Source organism: Perissodus microlepis, chromosome 18 (assembly GCF_051167445.1).
Source record: "Perissodus microlepis isolate ML-2025 ecotype Zambia chromosome 18, ASM5116744v1, whole genome shotgun sequence".
Classification (NCBI taxonomy): domain Eukaryota; kingdom Metazoa; phylum Chordata; class Actinopteri; order Cichliformes; family Cichlidae; genus Perissodus; species Perissodus microlepis.
The window spans coordinates 33,879,015-33,898,102 of NC_140478.1; the positions used below are offsets into that span (position 1 = coordinate 33,879,015).

At 48.1% G+C, this 19,088-nt stretch overlaps 2 protein-coding genes across 16 annotated transcripts in view; one reads left to right on the top strand and one right to left on the bottom strand.

Annotated features, from left to right (window-relative positions):
• mfn1a (mitofusin 1a) overlaps window positions 1-5,421 on the bottom strand; it is a 17,077-nt gene extending 11,656 nt beyond the window's left edge. For 9 of the 15 annotated variants that reach the window (XM_084912176.1, XM_084912177.1, XM_084912178.1 and 6 more), the window contains exon 1: window positions 1,354-1,953. In XM_084912176.1, the coding sequence (XP_084768302.1) occupies window positions 1,354-1,820 (467 nt within the window). In that variant the 5' untranslated portion in view covers window positions 1,821-1,953. Of the gene's footprint in view, window positions 1-1,353; window positions 1,984-2,364; window positions 3,641-4,078 lie in introns of those variants that run through there. The other 6 variants (XM_084912181.1, XM_084912179.1, XM_084912180.1 and 3 more) reach the window with 2 other exon arrangements.
• A 143-nt stretch (window positions 5,422-5,564) lies between these two features.
• LOC146368694 (erythroferrone) lies at window positions 5,565-15,475 on the top strand. Its single transcript, XM_084912301.1, has 8 exons — window positions 5,565-6,045; window positions 6,227-6,343; window positions 6,644-6,758; window positions 8,593-8,720; window positions 11,528-11,639; window positions 12,867-12,948; window positions 13,074-13,152; window positions 14,127-15,475. Exons 1-8 carry the CDS (start codon window positions 5,860-5,862, stop codon window positions 14,223-14,225), a joined length of 918 nt encoding a protein of 305 aa, XP_084768427.1. The 5' UTR covers window positions 5,565-5,859; the 3' UTR covers window positions 14,226-15,475.
• Window positions 15,476-19,088: the final 3,613 nt, after the last annotated feature.

Here is a 19,088-nt window from a genome sequence, read left to right on the forward strand (position 1 = left end):
AAATCACGGTTTTAGTAACGCAGTAACGCAGCGTTCCTACGGGAAAGTAACAGTAATCTAATTACCTTTTTTGCAATAGTAATCCCTTACTTTACTCGTTACTCGAAAAAAGTAACTTGTAGTTACTTGTAACGCCTTGCTGTAATCCGTTACTTGTAACACATTACTGCCCATCTCTGGAAATAACTCACGTGTATGTTCAGTTAAATATTCATATAAATCGAGTTATTTCGAAATAAAAAGGGAATTAGCACTTGTAAGAGTTTGTGATGTCACTCATTACTCTGACATAAACGTACTGCTAATGTACTGAAGGCAGGTGGATTGATGTTTTTTGAATGGAAGTTTCAAAGGAAATCCATTATAAGATTGGGTGGACCCTGTGGGGTTTCCTGATTTTTAAGGGGGGCGCAGCACTCTTTACTTTGGGAATAGCTGTAGAGACTCTACAATCATACAGAAGCAAACCAAAAATCATGTGACCCCCTATGAGCAAGCACTTTGGCAATGGTGGGAAGGAAAAACTGCCTTTTAACAGGAAGAAACCGTGAGCAGAACCAGGCTCACAGATTAGGGCACCAACAGAGGTTTTGCAGACATGTGACTCCTTGGCACGTGACAGTAACTTGTCGGCCATTTTGGACATGATAAAAAACCAACTGAGCATCATGTAGACGAGATAAACTGCGGCAACTATGAGTAAACAAACAAGTGTATTTTCTCTCTCAGAGGAAGTACAAGCATCTTAGTCATTATGTGGAGAAACTGGGCACGGCAAGGCTGAAGTTGAACATTAGCTTAGGCCCTCGGAGTGTGTTTACTAATGCTGCGGAGAGTAACGATGGCATTCTCCCCAACATCACGCAACACGATATATTTATGTTATCAACAACCCTCAGTTGATACTGGGCAAGATATGAAAAATGTTTGAATGCTTGTCAGTATTTTGGGTCAATAAAACAAACTTCAGTCTCTGTAGTCACTGGATCAAGTGGACCACGGTCACTGCTAACAGTTAGTGCCTGTTAGCGCCTGTTAGCGCCTGTTAGCGCCTGTTAGCCCCCGTTAGTGCCTGTTAGCCCCCGTTAGCGCCTGTTAGCCCCCGTTAGCACCTGTTAGCCCCCGTTAGCGCCTGTTCACTGCTATACTCTGCTGTTACTGAAACTTTTTGTGAAGTGATATAATGTGGGCAGAGTCACACTTTGCAAATAACTAGTAGCTGTCTCCATCTGGTGGCCTTCAGGTAGAATGCAGCACCTTGGCTTCATTTCTCCAACCTAGAAGCTACATCCATGTTTTCTACTGTGTGCAGGCTCACCCACCTATATTCTGCAGTTTCTGTAAACTGCTCACCTGCCAAAAAACGCCACCTTCATGTGTCTCCTGAGCAGGACGTCTCTGATGGTCGTCAGCTTGATGGCACAGCTCTGCATCTCCAGACTCTGCTCCTCCACGGCCACCTGACCCAGGTCCTCGCTGCGCCACGCCTCTGACATCAAACAAACACAGCGAGTAAACTGACAATGAAAATGACAGCGAGTTTTCCTGAGAGGAGCTTCAGATGTTCCTGATGTCAGGGCATCAAAAGCTACTTGCGTACTGTACGGCATGACCTTTGGCGTCCGCTCTGTGGCCACTGCAGCATCAGACACAGAGAGAAGCCAGACTTTATTTAAAGACAGAGCAGGAGGTACGTGCCAGTCAGCAGAGAGGCTGCAGGCTCTGCATCTGTGGGCAGCACACGCTCGTCCCCATTTCAGACCTGATGCTGAGAACGGCTCCAGGAAGCATGCAGACCGGTTTGTACGAACATACACCATCACAGCACCTACAGCTCTGAGTGTGTGTGTGTGTGTTTCTCACCATCCACAAAGGCGCAGCCATCCTTCACAAAGTCCAGCAGCTGGTCAAAGATGGAGGTGATCGAATGTTTCGCAATGACGAAACGTCGCAGAGGAGATGGATCTACGGCATCCATGACACCTACACACACACGCACACACAGATGCACAAACGCACACACACGCACACACACACACACACGCACACACACATGTGATCAGTTCCTTCAGATTCTGTCAAACTGTCATTGAGGTCAAGGTGTCTCACTGAGGTCTGCCAAACAGATTTCTCTGTGATATCAGTAACGCACACACACACAGACACACACACACAGACACACAGACACACACACACACACACACACACACACACACAGACACACACAGACACACACACACACAGACACACACACACACACTCTCACACACACACACTCTCTCACACACACACAGACACACACACTCTCACACACACACACACACACACACACTCTCACACACACACAGACACACACACACTTACCGTGCTCGCTGTGTGTCTCGGGTTCAGAGGTCAGGGTGTTTTTGGGGGGTTCGTCCCCGTCGAGTCGGCGCCTGCTCCCATTATGCCTCAGTTCCACTCATCAGACCCACGACGCTGATCCTCAGCACGCAAAGCCAGCTTACACTCTGTGTGTGTGCAGACTGATCCTCTTAGCAGGATTAGAGCTGCTTCACCTGTCATACCTGCAGCCACCTGCTTGCTCTCTCAGGTGTCTTATTTCATCACTTTGCTCCTGCTAACGTCATTTTGTAGTTCATATATTTCTAAAATCACCTTTAAAATAATTTATCTGAAGCCAAACTGGGGGTCCTGAAGGCTCAGTGACCCTCAGCTCCACGCTGGGCTTTGCTTCCTTTAGTGACCATATTTAGACGAGAGGGTGGAGTTATGACAGCTGATCCTTGCCAGCCTGGTTAGTGCAGACTGTTTGGGAGCATCACAGAGATACGTGCTAATTTAAAACATGAGCCCCATTACTGCAGAGAACCACACAGCAGCCACGCTAATAACAGCACAAACACAGTCCAGAGGCCACGCCCCTAATAATGCAAGCTTTAAACAGGTGGGTTTTGGATAGGTTCTCCCCCATACAGGTGATATGAAGGGAGAAATGATCCACAGAGACCGAACAGTTTGTGTATCTGGCTGTGAACATGTTTGTTTTATGTTTTAACATGGGACTCTATGGGGACTGACTCACTGCTGCCCCTGCTGGACGTTAGAGGACCTGCAGTGCTTCAGAACAACCTTTTAAATCATTCTTACATTTTATTAAGACTGAGTGACTGAAGCATCGATTGATCGCTTAATTCTGAACATGTGAACATCAATAAATCAATAAATCAATAAATCAATGCACGGCAAACAGAAAGATAACAAAAGCAAGGTCCCATGAATATCTCTACACAATCTACGTGGCTCAGTGTGTGTGTGTGAGACTGTGTGTGTCTGTGTGTGAGACTGTGTGTGTCTGTGTGAGACTGTGTGTGTGTCTCTGTGTGTGTGTGTGAGACTGTGTGTGTGTCTCTGTGTGTGTGTGTGTGAGTTTGTGTGTTTGTGAGAGTGTGTGTGTGAGACTGTGTGTATGTCTGCGTGTGTGTCTGTGTGCGCGTTTGTGTGTGTGTCACTGTGTGTCTCTGTGTGTGTGTCACTGTGTGTGTGTGTCTGTGTGTCACTGTGTGTGTGTGTGTGTCACTGTGTCTCTCTGTGTGTGTGTGTGTGTGTCTGTGTGTCTCTGTGTGTGTGTGTCACTGTGTGTGTGTCACTGTGTGTGTGTGTGTGTGTCACTGTGTGTGTGTGTGTGTGTGTGTGTGTCACTGTGTGTGTGTGTGTGTGTGTCACTGTGTGTGTGTGTGTGTGTGTGTGTGTCTCTGTGTGTGTGTCACTGTGTGTGTGTGTCACTGTGTGTGTGTGTGTGTGTGTGTGTGTGTCTCTGTGTGTGTGTCACTGTGTGTGTGTGTCACTGTGTGTGTGTGTGTGTGTGTGTCACTGTGTGTGTGTGTGTGTGTGTGTGTGTGTGTGTGTGTGTGTGTGTGTGTGTCACTGTGTGTGTGTGTGTGTGTGTCACTGTGTGTGTGTGTGTGTGTGTGTGTGTCTATCAGCCTCAGTCAGATTCAGAGGAAACGTTTCATCACTCAGACGCCAACGTCCAAACAAACTTTCATCATCCAGTTAGAGTGAAGACCACACCCACCTTATCTGAGGGGCAGTTGGGCGGGGCTCGATCTCACCGCCCAGCCCGGCCATCACACTCTGATCCTGACGGTCGGGCTGCGGCGCCGAGCCTGACAATGACAAAGTGTCTCTAAACAACAATCAGGGCCCCTCCTCCTCCTGCTCCGTGTGACCTCAGCTGTAATGAGTCTGATCATGAAAAGAGCTTCAGATGATTCACGTGCGATGATGATGATGATGAGGAGGAGGAGGAGGAGGAGGAGGAGGAGAGGAAACAGTTTAATGCTCTTCCTACAGGGAGGGTTTCCCTGAGAGAGAGCGCATGACGTCAAACCCACGCCGGCGTTTCCGTCCTCCGTCTGAATCCTGACCTCTGGAGCAGGATTTCTAACAAATGTTAAAACATTTACCAGAGCCACAGCGGTGTCATCATGTGTGAGTGCACACCTGCAGCACACGTGTAAACACGTGCAGTCTCGGCGGTTTTTGGAAGAAGCTGCTGCTGCCAGCTCGACTGTGTGGACCTAAAATATGAGAAGCCGCGGCGTGCTGGAATCATGACCCACAAACTTTCACAAAGTATGCTTTTTCTGTGCAGCCACTTTAAAAAGTGGTGAAAAGCAGGAAGTCCAGTATTAGAAGTCCAGCTTCACATTTTCCAAATGGGGCAGAGTGGAGCCTTTGCCGGGCTCAAAGCAGGCCCCAGGCCTTATGTTTGACACCCGTGATCCAAATGATGCAGCGACGTGTGTTTGTGTGTTTGTGTGTTTGTGTGTTTGTGTGGTTCTGCTGCCGACTGACTGAGATGTTCATGCTCTGCTGTGGCTTCACTCGCTGAGACGCCGGCAGCAGATCGATGACGCCTGTCACCGTGGCGATCGCACGTTTGATCGGACTGAGATCTGGAGGCTGAGGCGACTCCGTGACATCCGTCTCGTGTCCCTGAAGCCGTCTGCAGTGTGGCAGGAAGTATCATCATACCGCAGCCATCCTAACAAAGTGTGTGGCACACGTTACTAATGTTTTGTCATCAGCAGCGGGGCCACTCGTGAATATGAACGTGATGATGGATCACTGTGCGACGTTTTCATGGTTTCCTCCAGAATAAGAACTCTGACTCGCTCCCTCACTGTGTGGCACAGGTGTGTCTGCACACCTGGTTTAATGCCGTCAGCAGAGCTTCATCTGTGGCACATATGCATGCGTATGATCGTATATGAGATGGCTTGCTGTGGCTGGAAACATTAGGACCCAGGAGCAGGGCTGATGTGGAGGAGGAGGAGGAGGAGGAGGAGGAGGAGGAGTGGGAGAGAGAAGGAGAAAAACGCAGCAAAGAAAGACAAATGATGGGAGAGGAGATAAAACAGAGAGACAGAGAGACGCTGGGGAGACGTTCAGGAAACGAGTGCAGACAGACACTGACAGCTTCAGATCCACTGAGAGATACGGAGGAAGGAGGAGGGGCGGGAGGAGGAGGTGGAGGAGGAGGAGTCAGGGAGGCAGATAAAGAGCAGAGGCAGCAGCAGAGGGAGCAGAACGCAAACGCTGACCTACAGGAGAGACGCCATCACTCATCTGCAGCGTCAGAGAAGAGAGGAGAGGAGGAGGAGCACCCGAACCACCCACCAGGAGGAGGTTTCTCCCAGACAGACGCTGACTTACCCCAGCTCACAGACAACGGGAAAACCAGCAAAACTCAGCAGGAGATCCCTCCACGCTGATCCCAGAGGCGCTGGCTCACAGAGGTGCATCATGGGAACTTCTTAGACCTGTACCCCCTGAGCACCGTGCACACACAGCATGCTGGCCAGGTTATCCCAAAGGAAGAGCGCTCCAGGAGGAGCCAGAGGGCTGCTGCTGCTCCCTCTGCTCCTCACAATGATGATGATGGTGACGATGGTGAAGGCTGCCAGCGCTGATGAGGTGGAGAGCGAGGAGAGTCAGGAGATCCTGGAGGACGAGGAGGCCGTCAGTGGAGAGCTGCAGGTGAGTTTAACTGACCTGAGATCAGCCTGATGATCCATCAGCTAACTGACGTTTGGCGTTCGATAATGTGAACAAAGCACACAGAGCTCCACGTGAACGCCGAGGGTTTGCTGAGGCGGGCCAACGCTGTGTAGATGGCGCCTGAGCTGATGAGTCAGTGTGTGTGGTTTGTGTCCTCCAGGAGCTGACCTCCTCTGAGTCGGGCAGAGTGTCTCCTCATAGCTCCTGGCTCATCTTCAGAAGGAACTCCAACAGAGGGGACAACCGCAGAAGCAAAGGGCCCCGGAGAACCTCCAAGGTCAGAAACACCTTCACCCAAAACCCACAGTTGAAAGCTCTCCTGCAGGGGAAACTGCGCCCAGTTTAAAGATCCGGTGGCTCAGATCTGAGAGCTCCACCGCAGCTAAAGTTCTGATCATTACCTGATGAGTGTTTGAGTGCATCAGCTTTGCTCTGCTGAAGCTCGTTATTCAAAGACGTCTTTGTGAGCACAGCTCCCACACATTCTGCTGCTGGACTTATCATTTATTAAATATAAGTGCTCCTAATACTTTGCCTCCTGACACATGTACCTGACTGCTGTTTGTGTGTCCTGCAGCATGGTCTTCCAGGCCCTCCAGGCCCTCCAGGACCTCAGGGGCCTCCTGGTCCACCTGCAGCCCTCCTGCCCCAACAACAGGAGCTGATCCAGGAGCTGAAGGTGAAGCTAAAAGGTGAGACCTCCAAACACGTCAGCCGGAATTAAAATAATAATAATAGCATTTATATAGCGCTTTTCTAGGCACCCAAAGCGCTTTACAATTCCACTATTCATTCACTCTCACATCCACACACTGGTGGAGGCAGCTACAGTCGTAGCCACAGCTGCCCTGGGGCAGGCTGACAGAGGCGAGGCTGCCATATGGCGCCATCGGCCCCTCTGGCCACCACCAGTATGCGGTAGGTGAAGTGTCTTGCCCAAGGACACAACAACCAGGAGAGCTGGGGGATTGAACCGGCAACCTTCCGGTTACAGATGAGCTTCCCAACCCCCTGAACCACAGTCGCAGTTAGCAGTTCCTCAGTGGTCCAGCAGAGGCAGCAGTGATCCATGATAAAAATACAGCAGACCTAAACATGGTTACAGAGCCTGGGCTGGCTTCTGGAGGACGTTTTTATAGCTCACCTGTTTGAAGTTTGCATTATTAGGGGCACGATTGCGCCCGAAATGTGAACACCGAGGCTTCAACCACCTGTCAAAAACGTCCAGCGCCCCCAAACCCTGAACCTGACAAGGTGGAGAGGATGGATGATGGATGGATGATGGATGGATGGAATCACTGTGACTGCTATCACAGGGACCACGCACATGAACATGCATGTGTTTGGACTGTGCTGAGGCCTCCTCTTTACTGAACATGTGAACATGAAACACGACATCATGTTTATTTTTATTAAATAATCAAAACTCAGCGTCATGACAAAAAAACAGCACATCAGTGCGCGCTCAGTCTCAGCTTATTCCACCCTGAACAGCGCTCCCAGACTCTGCTGCAGCTTCTCATTTTCACTCTGTGTTTTCTGCATGTAGGTTATATAAATACTGTGTGTGTGTGTGTGTGTGTGTGTGTGTGTGTGTGTGTGTGTGTGTGTGTGTGTGTGTGTGGAGGCAGCCTGTCTGAGTCCTTAATAGGGGTAATTTTGTGGAGTGTGGATGTGACTTGGCTCAGCTGCAGGATTCCTGACATTCCTGCTGACTGATGGTGTGTCTTTGTTACGTTGTGTGTGTGTGTGTGTGTGTGTGTGTGTGTGTGTGTGTGTGTGTGTGTGTGTGTCATCAGGTTTTCTTCTGTGTGTTTGTATTTGGGAGGATTACTGAGTGTTTCCACAGGGCAGATTTTTTCAGTCCAGTGTGCCAAACGTGACCAGAACAAAGAGCTTTTTATGGATTTCTGTAGAAGTTGTTCACGTGTGCTCCAGCCCACGGAGCCGACTGTGTCTTTCTGTCCCACGTGGAGCAGGAGTGACGCTTCCACTCGTCTTCATGCAGCGTTACCTGCACATAGGGTTTAAACTCAGCCTAAACTCACCAGTTTGATCAGTCAGGGCAGTAACACACGTTTGTTTCTGAAGCTGTCAGGAACACACGCACACATTAGCAGGGACTCGATACCTTTGCTGCAGGTGCATCATGACTTCCACGTGTAGTAGGTAACGTCCAATCAGAATCCTCAAACGTCCCTGTGCACCAACGCTCTTGCTCAGCCTTTTTGGACGTTCTGTTAGCACAGAAACCTCACAGCAGCCACACAGACACAGCTAGCACCTACAGCCCTGATGACTCACACACACTCACAGACACACACACACACAGACAGACACACACACACACAGACAGACACACACACACACAGACACACACACAGACACACACAGACACACACACAGACAGACACACACACACAGACAGACACACACACACACTCAGTTATTTTCTGTATGAAGTCATTCTTCAGAAACCTTTTCCCACCGGTCCGTGCGTCTCCTTCTCCCTCCTCCTCCTCGCAGACATGGCTGCAGCCGTACGTTTGCCGTGTGATCGTCCTCCTCGCGTCTCCACCTCCTTCTTCAGTCGCCTACTACAGTCCATCACCATCCCACGCCGCAGCCTGCTGGAGCTGCAGCCGTTTAGCAAGGTAACCCCCCCACACTTACACACACAATCACACACACGCTCACACTTACACACACACTTACACACACACTCTCACACTTACACTCACACACACTCTCACACACACTCACACACTCCCACACACTCTCACACTTACACTCACACTTACACACACTCTCACACACACTCACACACTTACACACACTCTCACACTTACGCTCACACTTACACACACTCTCACACTTACACACACTCTCATACTTACACTCACTCTCACACTTACACACACTCTCACACTCACTCTCACACTTACACACACTCTCACACTTACACTCACACTCACTCTCACTCTCACACTCACTCTCACACTTGCACACACTCTCACACTTACACTCACACTCACTCTCACTCTCACACTCACTCTCACACTTACACACACTCTCACACTCACTCTCACACTTACACACACTCTCACACTTACACTCACACTCACTCTCACTCTCACACTCACTCTCACACTTGCACACACTCTCACACTCACTCTCACACTTACACACACTCTCACACTCACTCTCACACTTACACACACTCTCACACTCACTCTCACTCTCACACTCACTCTCACACTTACACACACTCTCACACTCACTCTCACACTTACACACACTCTTACACACACTCTCACACTCACTTTCACACTTACACTCACACTTACACACACTCTCACACTTACACTCACTCTTACACACACTCTCACACTTACACACACTCTCACACTCACTCTCACACTTACACACACTCTCACACTCACTCTCACACTTACACTCACTCTCACACTTACACACACTCTCACACTTACACTCACTCTTACACACACTCTCACACTTACACACACTCTCACACTCACTCTCACACTTACACTCACTCTCACACTTACACACACTCTCACACTTACACTCACTCTCACACTTACACACACTCTCACACTCACACTCACACTTACACACACTCTCACACTCACACTCACTCTCACTCTCACACTCACTCTCACACTTGCACACACTCTCACACTCACTCTCACACTTACACACACTCTCACACTCACTCTCACACTTACACTCACTCTCACACTTACACACACTCTCACACTCACTCTCACTCTCACACTCACTCTCACACTTACACACACTCTCACACTCACTCTCACACTTACACACACTCTTACACACACTCTCACACTCACTTTCACACTTACACTCACACTTACACACACTCTCACACTTACACTCACTCTTACACACACTCTCACACTTACACTCACTCTCACACACACTCTCACACTTACACACACTCTCACACTCACTCTCACACTTACACTCACTCTCACACTTACACACACTCTCACACTTACACTCACTCTCACACACTCTCACACTCACTCTCACACTTACACACACTCTCACACTCACTCTCACACTTACACACACTCTTACACACACTCTCACACTCACTCTCACACTTACACACACTCTCACACTCACTCTCACACTTACACACACTCTCACACTCACTCTCACACATACACTCACTCTCACACTTACACACACTCTCACACTCACTCTCACACTTACACTCACACTTACACACACTCTCACACTTACACACACTCTCACACTTACACACACTCTCACACTCACTTTCACACTTACACACACTCACACTTACACACAGACCCACTCTCACACACACACACACTCTCACACTTACACTCACACTTACACACACTCTCACACTCACTCTCACTCTCACACTCACTCTCACACTTACACACACTCTCACACTCACTCTCACACTTACACACACTCTTACACACACTCTCACACTCACTCTCACACTTACACACACTCTCACACTCACTCTCACACTTACACACACTCTCACACTCACTCTCACACATACACTCACTCTCACACTTACACACACTCTCACACTCACTTTCACACTTACACTCACACTTACACACACTCTCACACTTACACACACTCTCACACTTACACACACTCTCACACTCACTTTCACACTTACACACACTCACACTTACACACAGACCCACTCTCACACACACACACACTCTCACACTTACACTCACACTTACACACACTCTCACACACACACTCACACAAACTCTCACTCTCACACACACTCTCACACACACACACACTCACACTTACACACACTCCCACACACTCTCACACTCACACTTACACACACACTCACACTTACACACACACACTCACACTTACACACACACTCTCACACACACACACACTCACACTTACATACACTCTCACACTTACACACACACTCTCACACACACACACACTCACACTTACACACACACTCTCACACTTACACTCACACTTACACACAGACCCACTCTCTCACACACACACACTCTCACACTTACACTCACACTTACACACACTCTCACACACACACTCACACAAACTCTCACTCTCACACACACTCTCACACACACACACACTCACACTTACACACACTCCCACACACTCTCACACTCACACTTACACACACACTCACACTTACACACACACACTCACACTTACACACACACTCTCACACACACACACACTCACACTTACATACACTCTCACACTTACACACACACTCTCACACACACACACACTCACACTTACACACACACTCTCACACTTACACACACACTCACACACACAGATTTATGTCTTTATTCCAGAGGATTCCGTGAAACAATTTGATCCTCTTGGTTTTGACCTTTGACCCCTGTAGCCCTCAGACTCTGAGCAGAGCCTCCAGAGGGGGCGGAGCTTCAACAGCAGCACTGGCCGGTACACAGCGCCCGTCTCTGGCTTCTACCAGCTCACTGCCAGCCTCCTCATTGGTTAGTGATTTATTACTCTACACAGACTGTATACTAAAGATGGACCCAGTATTGTCTCTAATGACCCGTAGGGGGCGACTCAGATGTTTCTGAGAAAACAAGCCTCCTGCTGGTGTCTGATGAGTTCGTGGTCTCAGTGACTGAATAAAACGTGACGTTTTGAAATAACGGTCCCATCAGAGCAGGAAGCAGCGGGTTAAGGTGTGCAGCAGGTCACTGACGAGCCTACCAGCGCCAGTGTTGGGAAGGTTACTTTTAAAATGTATTCCACTACAGATTATAGATTACAGCAGTCCATTCTCCCTGCAGCACGGACTACACTGCCCATCAGGCTGCATGCTTTAGTGCGATGCCTGTAGCATTCTGCCTGTTGCCTTCATAATAAATTTCTGTATCAGTCATATGTTTTGTTTCTGTCTGCTAACCTCAGCTAACGCCAGCTAACAGTGTTAGCTCGGTGGTGAGTAGCCTTCAGTAATAGCAACAGTACATCACAGATACTGAAGTGGCACATGACCCAGGTAGCTACCACAGCTAAAACAAGCTAGCTGCAGTCGGCTAATGTTAGTTTTTAAACAGAATGTACTTCCAGATGTTTCTTTAGGTTGGAGTCTTTGACGCTGAGAGCAGCTCGGTTGCTGACAAACAGAGTTTGCATTGCACGCTCAGATTTCATCCCTCTCTCCTTTAAATGTGGTTTCGGACTTTCCAAGTAAGAAATGCATTCCTGCCCGTGCACTGCTGGCTCTACTGTGCTGGCTCCGGGTCCCACCAACATTAACAGGACGCTGACATTAGAGAGGGCATAGCCTAACCTATGAAACATTAATCCATATATTTCAACAAAGTAGCTGTATTCTGATTATCACCTTTTTAAACGGTAACTGTAACAAAATACAGTTACTCATATTTTGTATTTTTAATTACGTTATGCTGGTACATGAATTCTGTTTCTGCCCAACACCGACGAGCACAAACATCGAGACGGACTCAGCTCCAGGCCGATCGGCCACATCATGATTGGGGTGGATCTGAAGGGGTGGCATGGGGCACCACCCCTGTAGATCCGCCCCTGATCATAATTATATTTACACCAAATTTCATTCAGATATTTTATTGTGTTTGAGACAGAAAACTGATGAATTAAGAAACTCAAATAAGAGGAAGGAGCCGGTTAGCAGGCAGCAGGGATGCAGCTTGTAACTCTGATGTGTGTATGTGTGACAGAGTCTGGTGACAGAGTGCAGGTGCGACTTAGAGACAGCGTGAAAGCAGCCATCTGCATCGAGTCGCTCTGCCAGAGCAACCTGTGAGTGCCCGTCCTCTGACAGCTGTTATTATTTCATTATAAAATAATCTACTGCACACACATGACTGGCGATGCTAGCCCTGCCCATGGCACTGATTGGATGTTTTTTGCTGTTTCTTGTACAGCTCTGTGGAGTCGGTGATGGGCGTGGCAGCTTCCGGAGGAACGTTCAGCATGTTGCTAACAGGAACGCTGTACCTGCAGGTAGGACAGCATCAGAGGGTCGCCCTACACCAAAACACACCACACAGAACAGCACAGCCAGGCGTTTACAGGGAAGTAATGCAACACCTTTAACAGAGACATTATGTGACGGGAGGACGCACTACTCTAAGAATCCTACATAAAAAGATGGACGATGTCCAGTCCCCGCCTCCAAATCATGTCACACTGTCAGATCACCTGGATTCTTTAATGACCACATGAAACCTCGAACAACAAGTAAAACACGAGCAGGATTTCTGCACGACTCAGCAAGTCAGAGCATGTGAAACACTCCGAGTCCTAAAATCCAGAGAAGACTTGATGTTATAGTCCAGGTGTGTCTTATTGCAGCTGCACATTAATGCCTCTGGTGCACAGCTGGAGATGCTCCAGATGTAAATACAGAGCAAACCTGTTTTCATTCTGTTAGTGCCGCTTCAATAGAAACAGTGGCGTGGGTCATTCATGCACACGGCGTGCTCCGGGGTCTGTGCAGGTGAGATGGATCTGGCTCCGAGCTCGTCAGTCCTAAACCTCCCCGAGCGGCATTTAGAGCTGGAGTTAAAAAATGCTGTGTAAACAGAGAAAGCACAGAATCCCAGCACGTGATCCCGGGATCCTTGGCATGTCACTCACCAGGAAGGAGTCAGAGTACCAGGCATGCACCTGTGAGCATATCAGTGTTCCACCTGCATGTGGTACTGAGAGGTTTCACTGATCCTGCAGCTCAGGTGAGCAGGCGGCAGGTATTACCTGAACAAAGGCTCTAATGTGCTGCAACATGAATGGATTCACAGGACAAATTGAAGCTGCACAATGCTGACATCAGCATTAATGCTTTCACTCACTGTCACTGTTTGGTCATTTATTTTTAAACAGAAGCTTTTATATATTTGTCTGTATTAATTGTGTGTGTGTGTGTGTGTGTGTGTGTGTGTGTGTGTGTGCGTGCGTGTGTGCGTGCGTGCGTGCAGGCGGGAGAGTACGTGTCGGTGTTTGTGGATAACGCCACGGGCTCGGCCATCAGCATCCTCCAGGACTCTCTGTTCTCTGGAATCCTGCTGGGAATCTGAGTCACATGACCGCTGCCATCAGCAGACGGACACTTTGTTCCTCTGTGAGGTTCACCTGTGCATCATCATCATCGCCGTCTTCACCCTTTTACCTGAGTGGGAGTGCTGCTGTTTTGTGGACCTCCACCTACTCCAGCTTCATAAAGAGCATACACCGATGGAGCGACCACAGTCGGACTCAAACACACCTGGAAACCTTCAAACAAACAAAGCTTTGAGTCATTTCAGTGAGAACTTCGCTGAAGTCAGACATTTTCTTCAATTAAATTTTTTCGGTTTTTGCCTCGGGTCACATTTATAGTTCAGTCATGTGACGACCATCAACAATCGAGGAGCCCTCTCTGTCCTCTGTGGCGTCTCCATCCCAGTGACAGCTAAACCTGCTCTGCATCTTCACTGTTGGCTAAAAGACAAAAATGACAAAAACAAATGTAGCTTAACCTGTGCACCTGCAAGCTGCTTTGCAACCCACCTCCACCATAGCTCCTCCTTTTTTCGTAGGGAGCTTCAATTGCTCTCAGAGGTCCCAGAACTCAGCCAGACGTGCGAATAGAAATGAAAGCAGATGGAAATAATCTTCTTACTACAGTGATGAGAATATTAACCCACTACTAGTGCCCGCTTTACGGTAAACATGTCCACCAAGGAGCAAATGGCAGACACAATGTGATGATTTAGACACGAGTCTAACGGCTCCATCAAAGAGAGAACGACTGCAGCGCTGCCGGTTTCACAGGCGGCGCCTTGTTAAGTGAGCGGGTCGAAGGTCAGATCTGCTCATGTACAACTCATATGCATGTGCTGCTGTGGCCTTCAGGCCCTGCAGCAGGTCTGTGTCTGCAGGACTGTGTTAAAAGAAAGCAGCATTGTGTGTGGAAAAGAGCACATTTCTAAAATGAAAGCGTCACAGTAAGCGGAGTGTTTGCACAGTGTTTCCACCCTCGCTGACACTGAGGAGCCTGTGCTCAGCTGGCTCGGCCTCAGTTTTCCATCCACGCTGCAGCGCTGGCGCTCGCTGACGTTCGCTTCAGGTCATCGCCTGCTGGTCATCAAAGGAACTGCAGCTGTGACGGCCACTCGCCAGCCGATATTTGGAACACTGATGATGATTATTTCATATGAAGTCATCTGATGACAAACTGGTGGCAGTGTTTATCTGTACAGGCCGACTCCATTATTGGTTTTCATATCACTTTCATTTGATATTTATTCTCTCAGTGAAACGTGGTAATAAAAGTTTCTCTACTGCTGGCAGCGTTTCTTATTGATCTTTAAAGAGGTGTAAACTTTATTTTAGTGGTTATATAAAAAAGCATTTACAGGACTGATAATATTGCAATATTTCTCCTTTTCCCTGTAAACGTCAGAGAGATCAGCCTTCACGCTCAAACCAGCTTTCTTCATCATCCTGGTCTCACAGCAGGCCGTCTCCACGTGCCCACACGTGCAGAGGTGCGGCCGTGTGATTGGCTGATGAGCATTTTCACAGATGTATCTGACACAGCGGCAGTGAGAGCGACTGAAAGCCTACATCCACGCCACACATGAAAACCAGGTGTTTTATTTCTATGCAAGCTCTAAAAACGTTTTCAAAAGCAGACCCGGCAGCACGGCCCGCTGTGCACGAACTGGGATTTGATCAGTGGTGAAAATGAAGCCGGCGTGCTGAGCGATGTTCTCCTGCATCGCGCTGACACTTCCACCTCTGTCGCTCCAACCAAGCCTTCTCTGACTGCAGCTTCCTATAAACACCAAACTCGAACGCTCACTCAGACAGTGGAAACATGTGCAGACATGCATGTGAATTCAGGAGAAAAGGCCAAAAGCAGAGTTTGTACAGTGGCTGTGAGCAGCTTCAGCTCTCCGTCAGCTCTGTGAGGATCTGCAGGAGCAGTTCTCCAGGCTTCCCATCAGGATGATCCCACTCTGCTCCAGCCAAGCTGACAGAGTTCCCCTGTGTGTTTCTATCCAGGTTGTAATGCACTGGCAGTTTGTTTGGATCGCTGTCATGCTGAAACATGAAGCTGATGTTTCCAGATGTTCCTGCATGGTGGATCGAACACCACCGACTGACCTGCAGCTGAAACCAAGACAGAGCATGGCTGCAGACTCCTCCTCCTGACCTCCTCGTACACACTGACCATGATGTGGATCCATCGCTCCATCAGACCTGTTCCTCTGACCTTCAGCTCTTCTGTGGTTTTTAGACCTCATCCTCCATTAAGAATGGCTTCCTGACAGCCTAACCCTCACCCTTTCACATCTCCGATGAGGCTTCAGCAAATGATCCGCTGAAGGTTTGGATGGTCTCTCGGCTCCTGTGTCGGGTCTTTCAGATCCTGTTCCTCTGCTTCAGTTTTCAGCGGCTTTCCACAGCTCTCTAAAGGACACGCTGCACGCCACTCTGACCGGTGCTCTCTGGGCAACATCCTGTTGGTACATTAATTCTATTTGATGTCAAACTTTGTCCTTGTGTGACAGGCTGCTGGTAACAACATTTAAACTTCTTTGCTCCACACCGGTTCAGAGTTCGAAACGTTTGGTAAGCTTGAATGGTTCATAGGTTGTGAAAACGATGGGGTACAAGGACTGGACTGTGCTGACTGAGCCCTGCAGAGCTACGCTCAGCTTTGCATTTATTCTATTCTGTTATTAAGCTGCTGCAGTGGAGACTCAGCATGAGGATAGAAAGAAAAAAGTGTCTTCTGTAAATCTGTGGTGTCAAACACAGTGTGATCACATCTCTGCTCTGAGAAACGCAATCAGAGGGAAAATCTTCCCAGTACAACCGCGCTGCTCCGCTCACATGTTGCGTCTTGTTAGCTGAGCAGCTCATCAACAGTCCACGCTGCCGTCGGCTGGCTCACAGCTGGCGGTAAGGCTGGAGACGACCTCCAGAATTAAGTCACAGCTCCAGTATAACAAGCACGCATCTGCTGCCACCACCCCAGCGTCTCTGAGACAAGCCCTCCATTCACAGCTGCACACACTGCTGAATGCACACTGTGTTCAGAGGAGGGTCGAGGTGAGATCATCGTGCTCGTAAAGTGGCGCCTTACGCTTGGCGCCGAGCCACGCATACACTCACACAGGCTGGGTTACCGTACAAGGCGTGTCGACAGAATAATGAGGGCTGCACGCCGCCACTGCTGACAGCACGCCTCATAACACACACACACACACACACCATCACTGTGAGGATACTCAGCTTCCCTATCTTCCACCCTGAACCGAAATCTAACCTTTAACCTTTGGAAACCACGTTTTCCTTCAAAGTATATGAAAGTGAACAAGTGCAAGCTTTTCCTAAATGTCCTCACTCGACTGACCTACAACTCAAGCAGGTTCTCACTAAGATAGCTGGACGGGTACAGGTACACACACACACACACACACACACACACACACACACACACACACACACACACGTACGCACACACACACACGTACGCACACACACACAGGCTGAGCTTCACTGCACGTGAGCAGACTTGCTGTAAACAGACGCAGTGTGATTACATTTACAGCAGATGAGTTTTGTTAAGCTGCCAGCGAACACAACAGATGTGCTCCAAAACCAGGCTGGGTGTCCACAGCCACTGAGTCCCATTTATTTCTTTAGGACGGTGCATGTTAATGAACATGTAAACGTACCAGATTATAGCCAAAGGCTAATTTCCAACTGTTGTCCAAAAAACATATTAAAAATAGACAAATAATTCATAAAAAAGTTCCTAATTCATACATAATAAGACTCCATCACCAAACTCACACACACACACCATTCTCTTCCCAAGTAAAACATTAAAACTATACAACTTATACCTGATCTCACACTTGATTTGTCCATAAGCAGATTGTAACCTTTGCCTTAAACAAGTTGAATGTCGAGCATTCTCTAACGGAGGACGACTGTTCCACCGATGGCCGCCCTGCACAGAGAGGACGTTCTGCCCAAATGCTGTCCGTCTGTGGGGTGTAAACACGTCTCTGTGGGTTGTAGCTCGAGTGGTCCGGTCTGAGCTTTCTTTACGCCTAATGAACTGCTTCAGTGGTGGTGGAGCAAGGGAGTGTAAGACTTTATATATTAAACACACTCTTAAGTTTCACTAAATTATTGAAGTTCAGTAATTTATGTTTTTGGTGGTGGGAAGTCGGTTTTTTGTCAAGTAGTTTTAAACTTCTTTTATAAATGTTTTCAATAATTTTAAGTGTTGTTGGACAAACAAGTGACCAGGACGTCAAACAATAGTCCACATGAGAGATGATCATTGGGTAAAAATAAGTTTTTGCAACATTCATATTTAAGTTAAAATTTCGATTATTAAATTTAAGTACCTGGGACACTTTATTTATGTGACTCTTGAAGGATAATGTTGGGTCTAGAATGACCCCAAGATGTTTAAATTCTGGAGCTAATTCAAGCTCTGCTCCATCCAGGAATATGTTTGAGTGCTTCAAGTTTCAGGGACGTTTTGAAAAATACATACAGACAGTTTCTGAGGTGTTCAACATTAGGCATGAGTCCTCCAGCCAGCTATGCATTAATGCTAAAGCAGCTGTAAGATCTTTTGCCACCTGCTGGACACTATTTGCTTGCGTATATATAACTGCATCATCCGCATACATTTGAGCAAATATATTTGGACAGACTTCAGGTAAGTTATTGATAAAAAGAGAGAACAATAAGGGGCCAAGAACGGATCCTTGAGGAACCCCTGTATCACAGTCTAAATATGGAGATTTAACCCCGTCCAACACCACACACTGTTTCCTGTGTGAGAGATATGAGGCAGATGTAACCCATGATTTTTTTTTTTTTTTGGTAATTTATTTCAACATGTGAACAATATACAAGTACAT

Bases quoted from the DNA above. Each gene is read 5' to 3' on its own strand.
- LOC146368694 (XM_084912301.1), top strand. From the start codon at position 5,860: ATGCTGGCCAGGTTATCCCAAAGGAAGAGCGCTCCAGGAGGAGCCAGA. The intron at 6,759-8,592 runs GTGAGACCTCCA...TCCTCCTCGCAG, and splicing joins GCTGAAGGTGAAGCTAAAAG to ACATGGCTGCAGCCGTACGT. The intron at 12,949-13,073 runs GTGAGTGCCCGT...TTTCTTGTACAG, and splicing joins TCGCTCTGCCAGAGCAACCT to CTCTGTGGAGTCGGTGATGG.